The 12043-nt window shown below is 49.3% G+C and overlaps 1 protein-coding gene across 1 annotated transcript in view; it reads left to right on the top strand.

The window, feature by feature from the left end:
- DNAH2 (dynein axonemal heavy chain 2) overlaps positions 1-9328 on the top strand; it is a 170464-nt gene extending 161136 nt beyond the window's left edge. Inside the window, 8 exon segments of the mRNA XM_087715030.1 lie at positions 1811-1995; positions 3449-3677; positions 5149-5300; positions 7239-7353; positions 7554-7730; positions 7818-7892; positions 8819-8969; positions 9080-9328. Coding sequence (XP_087571156.1) covers positions 1811-1995; positions 3449-3677; positions 5149-5300; positions 7239-7353; positions 7554-7730; positions 7818-7892; positions 8819-8969; positions 9080-9234 — 1239 coding nt within the window. The 3' untranslated portion in view covers positions 9235-9328.
- The last annotated feature ends 2715 nt before the right edge of the window (positions 9329-12043 follow it).

Here is a 12043-nt window from a genome sequence, read left to right as displayed (position 1 = left end):
CTGATGGCCTGACTCTAACCCTAATCTTAATTCTAATCTATATGGGCTTCATGGCCTGATGGCCTGGCCCCCTAATCCTAATCCTAATCTTAATCCGTATCTGTTCTGTCTTGGTGGCCTGATGGCCCGAGTCTAATCTAATTCCTAACCCTAATGCTAATCCTATCCTCCTCTGGTCTAGTGGCCTGATGGTCTGACTCTAATCTTAAACGCTAATCCTAATCTAATCCTAACTTGGTGGCCTAGCTCTAAACCCTAACCCTAATCCTAACCTATGATGGTTTGGTGTCTTGATGGCCTGACCCTAATCCTAATAATACCTAACCCTTACGCTAATCCTAATCCTAATCTATTCTGCTTTGGTGGCCTGATGGCTTGACCCTAATCCCAAATCTAACCTTTTCTGGTCTGATGGCCTAACTAACTCTTACCTGCTCTGGTTGTGTGGCCTATTAGCCTAACCCTGCGCGGCCTAATGGCCTGACCTTAAACCTAACCCTAACCCGCTTTGGCTTGATTGGCCTGATAATCTGACCCTGACCCATTACCCTTTGTGGCCTGACCCTAATTTTGTGATCCGTTGCTGGATCACCTATGTGTCTACACTGAGTGATCAAGAGAGGCGAGGGGATGTGGCTGGCAGCAGAGAGATGGATTCGGGGGTGGGTGGCGGTCAGTGGGAGACAGCTTGGCCTGGCTTCTAAGCTACACATGAAAGGAGAAGAATGGCGGACTAGAGTAAAATTCCCCAAGAACGAGGGGGCATATTTGAGGGAGGAGGGATAAGAAAAGATGCACAAAGCCCAGAGATGAAGAAGAAGTGGCTAAGGATAGCTATTACTGAAAATCTCCCAGGCTATACAGAAGTCCTCAATTTACGATCACAATGGACCCCAAAATTTCCATTGCTATGCAAGGCAGTCATTCAATGAGTCTTGCCCCATTTTACGACCTTTCTTTCTGCAGGTTATGTAAATCACTGCCATTATTACGTTGTTAAATGAACCTGACCTCCCTGTTAACGTTACTCATCGGAAGGTCGCAAAAGGGGGATCCCCGCCACTGCCGTAAACCATTGCCAGGCGCCTGAATTTTGATCTGATGACAGTTGCTCGTCAGTGTGAAAAAAAAGGATTCTAAGTTGCTTCTCTTAGTGCCGTTGTAACTTGGAACGGTCACTGAACGAATAGTTGTAAGGATTGCCTAGATCTGTTAGGGCGAGAAGAGTTAATGTTTAGTGCGGCCCGATTCTGTCTATCATGCTGGATTGTTCAGTGTTTTTTACCCATGAAAATACATGGACTTCAACTCCCAGAATTCCCCAGCTGGCTCTTCCTTTGCTGAAATCAAGATATATTACGTCTGCCACATTCCCACTGTCTATTAAGAAAATGACCCTATCAAAAATATACGATAAATAGGTCTGGCTGTTTTTGTTCTTTGTCCTATCCATACTGAATTCTGGGAAATCTTTGCTGGCTGGGGAATTCTGGGAGTTGAAGTCCTCTCGTCTTAAAGTGGCCAAGGTTGAAGACCCCTGATTTAAGACTTGTGGACTTCAACCCCCAGAATTCCCCAGCCAGCTCTCTTTTTTTTCACTTTGCTGAAGTGAAGATATATTACGCTTACTGCATACCCACCGTCTATTAAGAAAGTTACCCTACGTGGCTGGCTGGGGAATTCTGGGAGTTGAAGTCCACATATCTTCGAGTGGCCCCGATTGCAAAAACACCATTCAGTGTCGTTTTTGGCTTGGGTTGGAGATCACGCCGTGGCTCCCCTCCCCATTCCACACTCACCTGTCTGCCAGGTGTCCGAGAACCTCCTGAGCCTCTACCTGGACGAGTACGAGGACACCCCGTGGGACGCTCTGAAGTACCTGATCGCAGGGGTCAACTACGGGGGCCATGTGACGGACGACTGGGACCGGCGTCTCCTGACCACGTACATCAACGACTACTTCTGCGATCAAACTGTGGCCACCCCTTTCTACAAGTAGGCCCTGGGCTGGGGAGGGTACTCAGTGTTTCTATTCTACATTCTATTCTAATTCTATTCTATTCTACATTCTGTATTCTATATTCTATATTCTATTCTACATTCTGTTCTATTCTATTCTATATTCTATTCTATATTTTATTCTATTATATTCTATATTCTATTCTACTTTTTACATTCTACATTCTATTCTGTATTCTATTCTGTTTTATTCTAATATTCTATTCCATTCTCTTTTCTATTCTATTGTTCTCTATTCTCTTCTATTCCATATTCTGTCTTCTATTCTATTCTATTCTACTGTTCTGTTCTATATTCTATTCTATTCCATATTCCATTCTATTCTATTCCTATTCTATTCCACATTCCATATTCCATATTCTGTTCCATTCCATTTCTATTCTATCCCTATCCCTGCTGGCTCTCTTCTGTTGATAACTATCCACACTTTTATATTTTGTTTCAAAGAAGAAAGCCATCATCATCATCATCATCATCATCATCATCATCATCATCATCATCATCATTAGTTGTAGTAGTAGTAGTATTATTGGTATTATTGGTATTATTAGTATTGGTATTATTAGTATTATTAGTATTAGTAGTATTGGTATTATTGGTATTAGTAGTATTAGTAGTATTAGTAGTGGTGTTAGTGGTGTTAGTATTAGTAGTATTAGTATTATTAGCATTATTAGCATTATTAGCATTATTAGCATTATTAGCATTATTAGCATTAGTATTAGTAGTATTAGTAGTAGTGTTAGTATTATTAGTATTAGTATTATTAGTGTTAGTATTAGTAGTATTAGTAGTATTAGTAGTAGTGTTAGTAGTGTTAGTATTATTAGTGTTAGTATTATTAGCATTATTAGCATTATTAGCATTAGTATTAGTAGTGTTAGTAGTGTTAGTAGTGTTAGTAGTGTTAGTATTAGTATTAGTAGTATTAGTAGTATTAGTAGTGTTAGTAGTAGTGTTAGTATTAGTATTAGCAGTATTAGCATGATTAGCATGATTAGCATGATTAGTATGATTAGTAGTATTAGTATCATTAGTATCATTAGTATCATTAGTATCAGTATTATTAGTATTGGTATTATTAGTGTTATTAGTATTAGTGTTATTAGTGTTATTAGTATTAGTATTATTAGTATTATTAGTATTATTAGTATTAATAGTAGTAGTGTTAGTAGTGTTAGTAGTGTTAGTAGTATTAGTAGTAGTATGATTAGTATGATTAGTATGATTAGTATGATTAGTATGATTAGTATTAGTATTATTAGTACAATTAGTATTATTAGTATTATTATCAACAATGATAATGATAATAATAATAATTTGTTTTGCAATAAAAGCTTGAACAAAGCTCAGTGTGTAGCCACCTGTCCTTTGCATGGGGTTCGAGCACCGCACGCCTTCTCCTAAGCACTCCCGGTTCTCTCGGCAGGCTAACGGTGTTGGACACTTACTACATCCCCAAGGACGGCAACCTCTCCTCTTACAAGGAGTACATCAGCCTCCTGCCAGGCATGGACCCCCCGGAGGCCTTCGGCCAGCACCCCAACGCCGACGTGGCCTCGCAGATCACCGAGGCCCGGACCCTCTTCGAAACGCTGCTCTCCCTCCAGCCACAAACCACCCCCACCGGAGTAGCCGGGCAGAGCCGCGAGGACAAGGTAACGGCCTCTTCGCGAAACCTGGTTTGGCCCGGTTCGAGCTGCTCGTGTCATAGAGATGTCCAAGCGGGTTTAGCCTGGCACGGGTGCCAACCAGAGCCGGACGCGAGAGGCGGTTCTGGGAAGTTTTATCCGAGTATTCCAGCGAAGGGCTCCCGTTGGCTAAAGGAGCCAAGACCCGATACGCAAATACAAATTTTATACAGTTATGATAACGTCCTTAATAACTCCCTGAATCATAACTGTATCACCTTTGCGACTTCCTTAGTCATCCCTCATTGCTTCCCTGACACGTGTTTCTTTCGATCGGATTCCTCCACGGGAAGTCCTCGACTTACGACCGCGGTGGAGCCCACAATTTGGGTTGCTAAACGAGACGTTTGTTCAGGGAATTTGGTCCCGGTCTAGGACTTTTCTTGCCGCGGTTGTTAAGTGAATCCATGCAGTTGTTAAGTTAATGAATAGAGTAGAATAGAATAGAATAGAATAGAATAGAATAGAAAAATGGAATGGAATGGAATAGAGAATAGAATATAGAATAGAATGGAATTGAATTGAATAAAATTCAGAATAGAATAGAATTCAGATTAGAATAGAATAGAAATCAAAATAGAATAGAAATCAGAATAGAATAGAATTGAATTCAGATTAGAATAGAAATCAGAATAGAATAGAATTCAAATTACAATAGAATAGAATATAGAATGGAATGGAATAAAATTCAGAATAGAATAGAATAGAATTCAGATTAGAATAGAATAGAAATCAGAATAGAATTGAATTGAATTCAGATTAGAATAGAAATCAGAATAGAATAGAATTCAAATTACAATAGAATAGAATATAGAATGGAATGGAATAAAATTCAGAATAGAATTCAGATTAGAATAGAAATCAGAATAGAATAGAAATCAGGATAGAATAGAAATCAGAATAGAATTGAATTGAATTCAGATTAGAATAGAATAGAAATCAGAATAGAATTGAATTGAATTCAGATTAGAATAGAAATCAGAATAGAATAGAATTCAAATTACAATAGAATAGAATATAGAATGGAATGGAATAAAATTCAGAATAGAATAGAATTCAGATTAGAATAGAATAGAAATTAGAATAGAATTGAATTGAATTCAGAATAGAATAGAATAGAAATCAGAATAGAATAGAATATATCATATAGAATGGAAATTCTTCCTTAATTCCAAGTTGCTTCTCTGCTGGATTAGTTTCCATCCGTTGCTTCTTGTCCTGCCTTTGGGGGGCTTTGGAGAAGAGGTTGACCCCCCCCCCTCCCCTTTCTTTGGGCCACCCCCACAAATACTGGAAAACTGCTATCTCTATTTTAGCCTCCAGCCCCCTCATCCTCTTAGCTGCTCTTCTTCTCTTCAGCTCCCCCTGGTGGGAAACGCGGGACTTGACAGGTCTCTCGTCACCTTGGCTCTCTTATGCGTCCCTTTCTCCCGCGCAGGTTCTGGAGCTCTCCTCTGACGTGCTGAGCAAGATTCCCGAGGAGATCGACTACGAGGGCACCTGCAAGGTGCTCTCCACTGATCCCTCCCCTCTCAACGTCGTCCTGTTGCAAGAGATCCAGCGTTACAACTCCTTGTTGCAGATCATCAGGTGAGGGGGTGGCCACCCGCTCCTTCATCCGTGGGGTGGTGAGGTTTGGGTGTGTGTGTGTGTCATCCCTGGTTTTGCAAATCCAAAATAGAGCATCCCGGGGTCAAAACACCAGAGCTTTCCCCTTTTTATTCGTTGTAGTAGAGACAGTCCTCAACTTACGACCATACATTTCTGTGGCGAAAGTGAGACTGTGGTTGTTTTGCCCCATTTTACCTCCGTTCTTGCCTGCGTTGTTAAGTGAATCCCTGTAGGTATAAAGTTAGCACGGTTGTTAAGTGAATTCGTGCAGTTGTTAATGACACGGTCATTAAATGAATCCATTGACTCTGCTGGTCAGTAGGTCGCAAAAGGGGATCACATTATCCCGGGAGACTACGACTGTCATAAATAGGAGTCAGTGGCCAAGCGCCTTAATTTGATCCCGTGACCATGGGGATACTACAACGGTCCTAAGTTTGGAAAATGGTCGTATGACACTATTCCCAGTGCTGTTGTGTCTCTGCACGGTCACTAAACAAGGACTGTTTGTAGTTCCTTCCAGGAACTGCAGGTGTCCTGAAGAAAGATTGGCCTGTTTCATCCTGGATGTTGGATTATTTGGAGTGAACTATGATAGTTTAAGCACTTAGACCCATGTTTCTCACCTTTGATAACTTTACGATGGGCGGACTTCAACTCCCAGAATTCCCCAGTCAGCATTGAATTACAAGTAACAATGGCTGTGCTTTTAAAATGAAGTTTGAATTTAATTGCAATCAAATTTAATTAAAAAGCATACTTGGAATGATGAAGTGGAAGTGTCTATGGATGACAAAAAAATTAGACAGAGAAGGGAAAGATGTACAGGCTGTCCTCAACTTACAACAGATTATTTAGTGACCATTTGAAGTTACAGCGGCGCTGAAAAAGTGACATAGGACTGTTTTTCACACTTACGACGATCGCTGCGTCTGTAGCATCACGTGATCTAAATCCAGACGCTTGGGAACTGTCTCATATTTATGATGGTCCAGGGTCCTGAGGTCACACATGATCCCCTTTTGTGACCTTCTGCCAAGTCAGGTCAATGCGGAAGCTGGATTCACTTAACGACCTAGTTACTCACTTAACAACTGCAGCCGTTCGCTTAACAACGGTGGCAGGAAAGGTGGTAAAACGGGGGGAAAGTCATTTCACTGTTTCACTTAGCATCAGAAACTTGGGGGTCCATTTTGGAATGGAAATGAGTGGTGTGGTGGCCTAGAGGTGGAGCTATCACAATCAGGAGGCTGTGAGTTCGATCCTAGGTAGATGCAGATTATTTCTCTCTTCGAGCACAATGAGAATAATCTGCTGAACAAAACTCCGCATTGGCAACAGGGACGGGCATCCGGCCAGTAAACATTTAGTTCCATTCAGTTGCCTAAGACTCCACCCCTCAAGGGATTATGGCGTCTTTAAAAGAGGATGATGATGTTGATTGTGGAATGGTAATGTCGGAGAGTCGTAAATCGAAGGCTGCCTGTGCAGACTTTAGGAGCAGATGATGAAGCGAAAAAGCTGAGGATGGGAAAACGTGTACAAGGCAATTGGGAGAGAATCTGAGAGATCGTGCGCAGTTATTTTTATTTATTTTGTTTCAGAAAATTGATATTGCCACCTGCTCGCACTCTTAAACACGGATAGAAAAACCACGTGAAAGAAATAAAAATTACAAAATAAGAAATTATTACAATTATAAGCCCCCCCCAACCCCCCACCCTGGCAACGACACATATTCATACAAACCGTAATGCTTAGAAAGCGATCGACGCCGATCGTGTTCCTCTTTCTTCTATGGGGAGCATGGGCTTCGGCGTCCTTTCCCCCCTGCCCAGCCCTAAACTGTGTGTCCAACGCACACCCCCGAGCACCCCACCCCATTATTCTGGCCCCTGCTTGTCCCCCCTTTTACAGCTCGTCGCTGGTGGAGCTGGAGAAAGGCATTCAAGGCCTAGTGGTCATGTCGACGGATCTGGAAGAGATTTTCAATTGCATTTTCGACGCCCGCGTGCCCCCCATGTGGGAAAGGGTGAGGATCTCCCGGCTGCTCATGGCCACCCCCTTCCTCCTTTTGACCCCTGGGCGGTCTCCTCTGCCCTGTGGCCTCTTTGCAGGCACGGAGACTCGGAGACTCCGGTCTCTGGAGAAAGACCCCCCTCCTCAAATACGGCCACTGGAACTGGCGCCTTCTCAACTTTGGCCGCCTCCCCTCCTTTTGTCCCCCTACAGGCCTACTCTTCCCAAAAGCCCCTGGCCGCGTGGACCCGGGATCTGGGCCTGCGGGTGGAACAGTTTGCCCGCTGGGCGAAGACGGCTCACCCGCCCGTTCTCTTCTGGCTCTCGGGCTTCACCTTCCCCACTGGGTTCCTGACGGCGGTTTTGCAGGCCGCCGCGCGGCAGAACAACGTACGGAGGGCGCGTGGTGGGGAGGGCACCGGGTCGGATGGACCCATCCTCGAGGGGCCTGACACCCGTTTTTTGGGGGGGGTGTAGATCTCTGTGGACACCCTGAGCTGGGATTTCATCGTCTCCACGGTGGACGACAACAATCTGGTGTACCCCCCGAAGGTGAGTGCTCCCCCCCTCCCATCAAATTAAGCACCCCTCCCCCAAATAAGCACCCCGCCGCTCTGACCAAGGCAAGCACCCCCCCCTCCTCTCCCCCCCACGGTAAGCCCCTCTTTCCTAGGAAGTACCCCTCCCCTCCGTCTAAGAGGTGCACCAGTGGTGGATTCCAGCCGGTTCAGATCGGTTCGACCGGACCGGTCGTGTTTCTGCATCCGGGGTCACTGGAATCGGCAGCCCAGGCCTGCCACGCCAACGAACGGTGCCGCCATCTTGCTTTTGGCGCCCCTTCCCCTCCACTCTCCCTCCCAGTAAGTGCCCCTCCCCTTCTCCAAGGTAAGCAACCCCTCCCCTTCTGTTCCCCCCAAGTAAGCCCTCTCCCCCCCCCGTAAGTGCTCCCTCCTCTCCCCTCCTCCCAAAGGAAGCACCCTTCCCTTCCCCCAGTAAGTGCCCCTCCCCCTCCTACCCAGGTAAATGCCCTCTCCTCCCCTCCCAAGGTAAGCCCCCTCCCACAATAAGTGTCCCCTCACCTCCGAAACACCCGCTTCCCGCCCCTCCCCCCAGGAAAGTGACCCCTGCACCCCAAGGGAAGCACCCCCTCCCCTTTGCTCACTCATGAAGCCCCCTCCCCTCCTGTCTAGGTAGAAGCCCCCTCCTCCCCCCCTTACCTAGGTAGAAGCCCCCTCCTCCTTCCCCCCTCCTAGGTAGAAGCCCCCTCCTCCCGCCCCTTACCTAGGTAGAAGCCCCCTCCTCCTTCCCCCCTCCTAGGTAGAAGCCCCCTCCTCCCGCCCCTCCCCTGAGTTAAGCCCCCCATTCCCCTCCGCTCCCAGGACAGATGCCCCCTTCTCTGACCCTCTGTTGCCATGGGAAGGAGGCCGCTTCACCCTCTGCCCTCTCTGCCCTCTCTGCCCTCCCCCCTCCCCATGCAGGAGGGCGTGTGGATCCGGGGTCTCTTCCTGGAGGGGGCCGGCTGGGACAAGAAGAACTCCTGCCTGGTGGAGGCCGAGCCCATGCAGCTGGTCTGCCCCATCCCCACCATCCACTTCAAGCCCGTGGAGAACAAGAAGAAGGCTGGCAAAGGTGGGCACCGGTGGGCAGACGGGAGTCGGCGGGGAGCCTCAGCTCAGGTTCTTCCCCTCCACTCGCCGTGACCCTCTCCTCTCTCTCTCTCCCTCCCTCCCCACCTCCAGGCATCTACTCCTGCCCTTGCTACTACTACCCCAACCGGGCGGGCACCTCCGGGCGCCCCTCCTTCGTCATCGGCGTGGATCTACGCTCCGGAGCGATGCCCCCCGACCACTGGATCAAGCGCGGCACCGCCCTGCTTATGAGCCTGGATACATGAAGCTGGGGGGGGGGGGGAGAGCACAGACCCCCCCCTCTCCGCCACTTCTTAACCCCCCCACCCTCTAGGAAATTCTAAATAAAGCTATTTGGTGACTGTTTCTAGCTGTGGTCCTCCCCGCCTTCCCCCCCCCTTGCCCGCCTCCAGAGGGGGTCCCTGGCAAAGTTTGGGGGGGGGTCCTCCATTCCAGCCACACGTCCCACAAGTTTATAGATGGAGGGGGCGTGGAGCAGCTCCCCCAACTGAAGGCTTTGGGGTGACAGCCTCCCCCCCCCCCAGGCGTGAGGGAGGGAGGGAGGGAGAGAGGCTGCCAGCTGGGCACGAGAGAAAGGGGCACCCTCCTTTCCTTGCCAAGTTGGGGTGGTCCAGGCATGGGCCAGTGGGCGGGGTTAGCGGGATGGGGGGGCAGAAGCTACGGCCCAGGCCAGTTAGGGGGCTATTAACCCAGTGAGGGGGGGGGGAGTTGGGGGTCTGGCTCATAGAGGAAAGGAGGGACAGAGGCTGCCAACTGGGCACACGGAGAGAAAGGGGCACGCTCCTTTCCTTGCCAAGACGGGGGTGGTCTACGTGCCTCCGGGTGCCCCTTCCCCATGGCAGGTATGAGCCAGGGGACGAGGTGAGCAGGGAGGGGCGGGCTAGATGGGGGGGGGGCTAAGGAAGCCAGTGGGAGGGGGGCAGTTGGGGGCATGCGATGGAAGCTGGGCACAAGGAAAGCGTGGGGCACCCTCCTTGTTAATCCGGGGTGGTCTACGTGCCTCGGGGTGCCCCTTCCCCATGGCAGGTATGAGCCAGGGGGCGAGGTGAGCAGGGAGGGGCGGGCTAATGCCCAGGCTAGATGGGGGAGGCTAAGGAAGCCGATGAGAGGGGGCAGTTGGGGGCATGGGATGGAAGGAGGGCACAAGGAGAGCATGCGGCACCCTTGTTAATCCGGGGTGGTCTACATGCCTCGGGGTGGCCCTTCTGGGCAGGCAGGAACCAGGAGGCGGGCTGAGCTAGTGCCCAGGCCAGTTAGGGTGGGGGTGGGGGGGTAACTAAGCCAGTGTAGGGGGGCAGTTGGAGGTCCCGTTTATCCAGAGGGGGACAGTGCCAGCTGGGCACAAGCAGAGAAAGGGGGCTTGCCAAGACGGGGCTGGTCTACGTGCCTCGGGGTGCCCCTTCCTCCAGGGGGGCGGGGTTTGGGGAGGGGGCGTGGCGAGGGAGGGGCGGCTCGTGCCCAGGCAGCCCGAGTGACACCAGCGGGGACGGCGGGGGGGGGGGGCGGTAGCGCCAGTCGGGAAATTCAACTGCGCAACGGGCTGGACTTTCCAGGCACCGCCGCCCCACCCGCCACAGGGGACGAGGGGGGAGGGAGGGAAGGCAGCCCACCCCTCCCTCCCCACGGGCGAGGAATGCCAGGGCGGGGCAGGCTGGGGGTCCCGGCAAGGACCTGGGCGAGGGGGGGGTCTTCAGCTGCCCCGCAGTGCCAGGTAAGCCGAAGTGCGCAACTTCGCCGGACTTCGTTCCCGGGACGGACTCCCCCTCCCTCTCTCCTTCCCCCCCCCCCCAGAAGGGGGTCTCCAATTGGGGAGGGGAGGCTCTCCTTCCCAAAAGGGGGGTGGTCTCCGATTTGTCTGGGAGGGGTCTCCTTCCTCCCCTCTCGTCCTTCCGGGCGGGGGGAGCAGGCAAAGGGGTGGGGGGGTCTCCTCCTTTTGCCCCCTCCCCAAACCGGCTGCCGCATCCCCCTCCTCCTTGGAGGGTCTCAATGAGTTGCGGCTCATTGGCTTTGATCTTCCTGATTTGGGGGGGAGGGGGGAGGCTGGGCTGAAGGCTGAGTGAGCCCCCTCCCCATGCCAGGGAAGAGATGGGGGGGCTACGCGTGCCACGGGCCGGGGTCTCCCCCCTCCCCCAGCTGGCTCCTTGGCTGCCCTCCTCCTCCTCTATCGATCGCGGACCCCTCGTGAAATGGGTGGGTGGGTGGGTGGAAAATCCCCCCCCCACTCTGTCACTCTCCCCCCCCTCTTCCTTCCCCGGGGGGGGGTCGTTTTACATCTCTTACTTTCACTTAACCCTCGCTTGGTGGATCAGCAACAATCAGCAGCGTTGGAAGGGTCCCTGGAGGTCATCTAGCCCAACCCGCTGCCTGCTGAAGCCGGAGATTGGCTGGCTCCGCTTCTCTTCCACGCGCGATGCTGGGGACTTCGCCAACAGCCCGGCCAGGTTGCCCCTTCGGGAACTCGAACCCAGCACCCCCCTCCCCCAAACCCGCTGCACTCGCGGCTAAGCCATCATCTATCTCTCTCTCTCTCTCTCTCTCTCTCTCTCTCTCTCTCTCTCTCTCTCTCTCTCCTATCTATCTATCTATCTATCTATCTATCTATCTATCTATCTCCTATCTATCTATCTATCTATCTATCTATCTATCTATCTATCTATCTATCTAATCTATCATCTAATCTATCTCTGTCTATCTATCATCTATCTATCTAATCATATCTATCTATCTATCATCTATCTATCTATCTATCTATCTAATCTATCATCTAATCTATCTCTGTCTATCTATCTATCTATCTATCTCTGTATCTATCTATCTATCTATCTATCTATCTATCTATCTATCTCCTATCTATCTATCTATCTATCTATCTAATCTATCATCTAATCTATCTCTGTCTATCTATCATCTATCTATCTAATCATATCTATCTATCATCTATCTATCTATCTATCTATCTATCTATCTATCTATCTATCTATCTATCTAATCTATCATCTAATCTATCTCTGTCTATCTATCTATCTATCTATCTATCTATCTATCTATCTATCT

This window comes from Thamnophis sirtalis, unplaced genomic scaffold (genome assembly GCF_051295495.1).
Source record: "Thamnophis sirtalis isolate CommonGarterSnake01/CBP01778 unplaced genomic scaffold, rThaSir2_p1.2 scaffold_4, whole genome shotgun sequence".
Lineage (NCBI taxonomy): Eukaryota > Metazoa > Chordata > Lepidosauria > Squamata > Natricidae > Thamnophis > Thamnophis sirtalis.
This window is presented reverse-complemented; position numbering and strand designations above follow the sequence as displayed.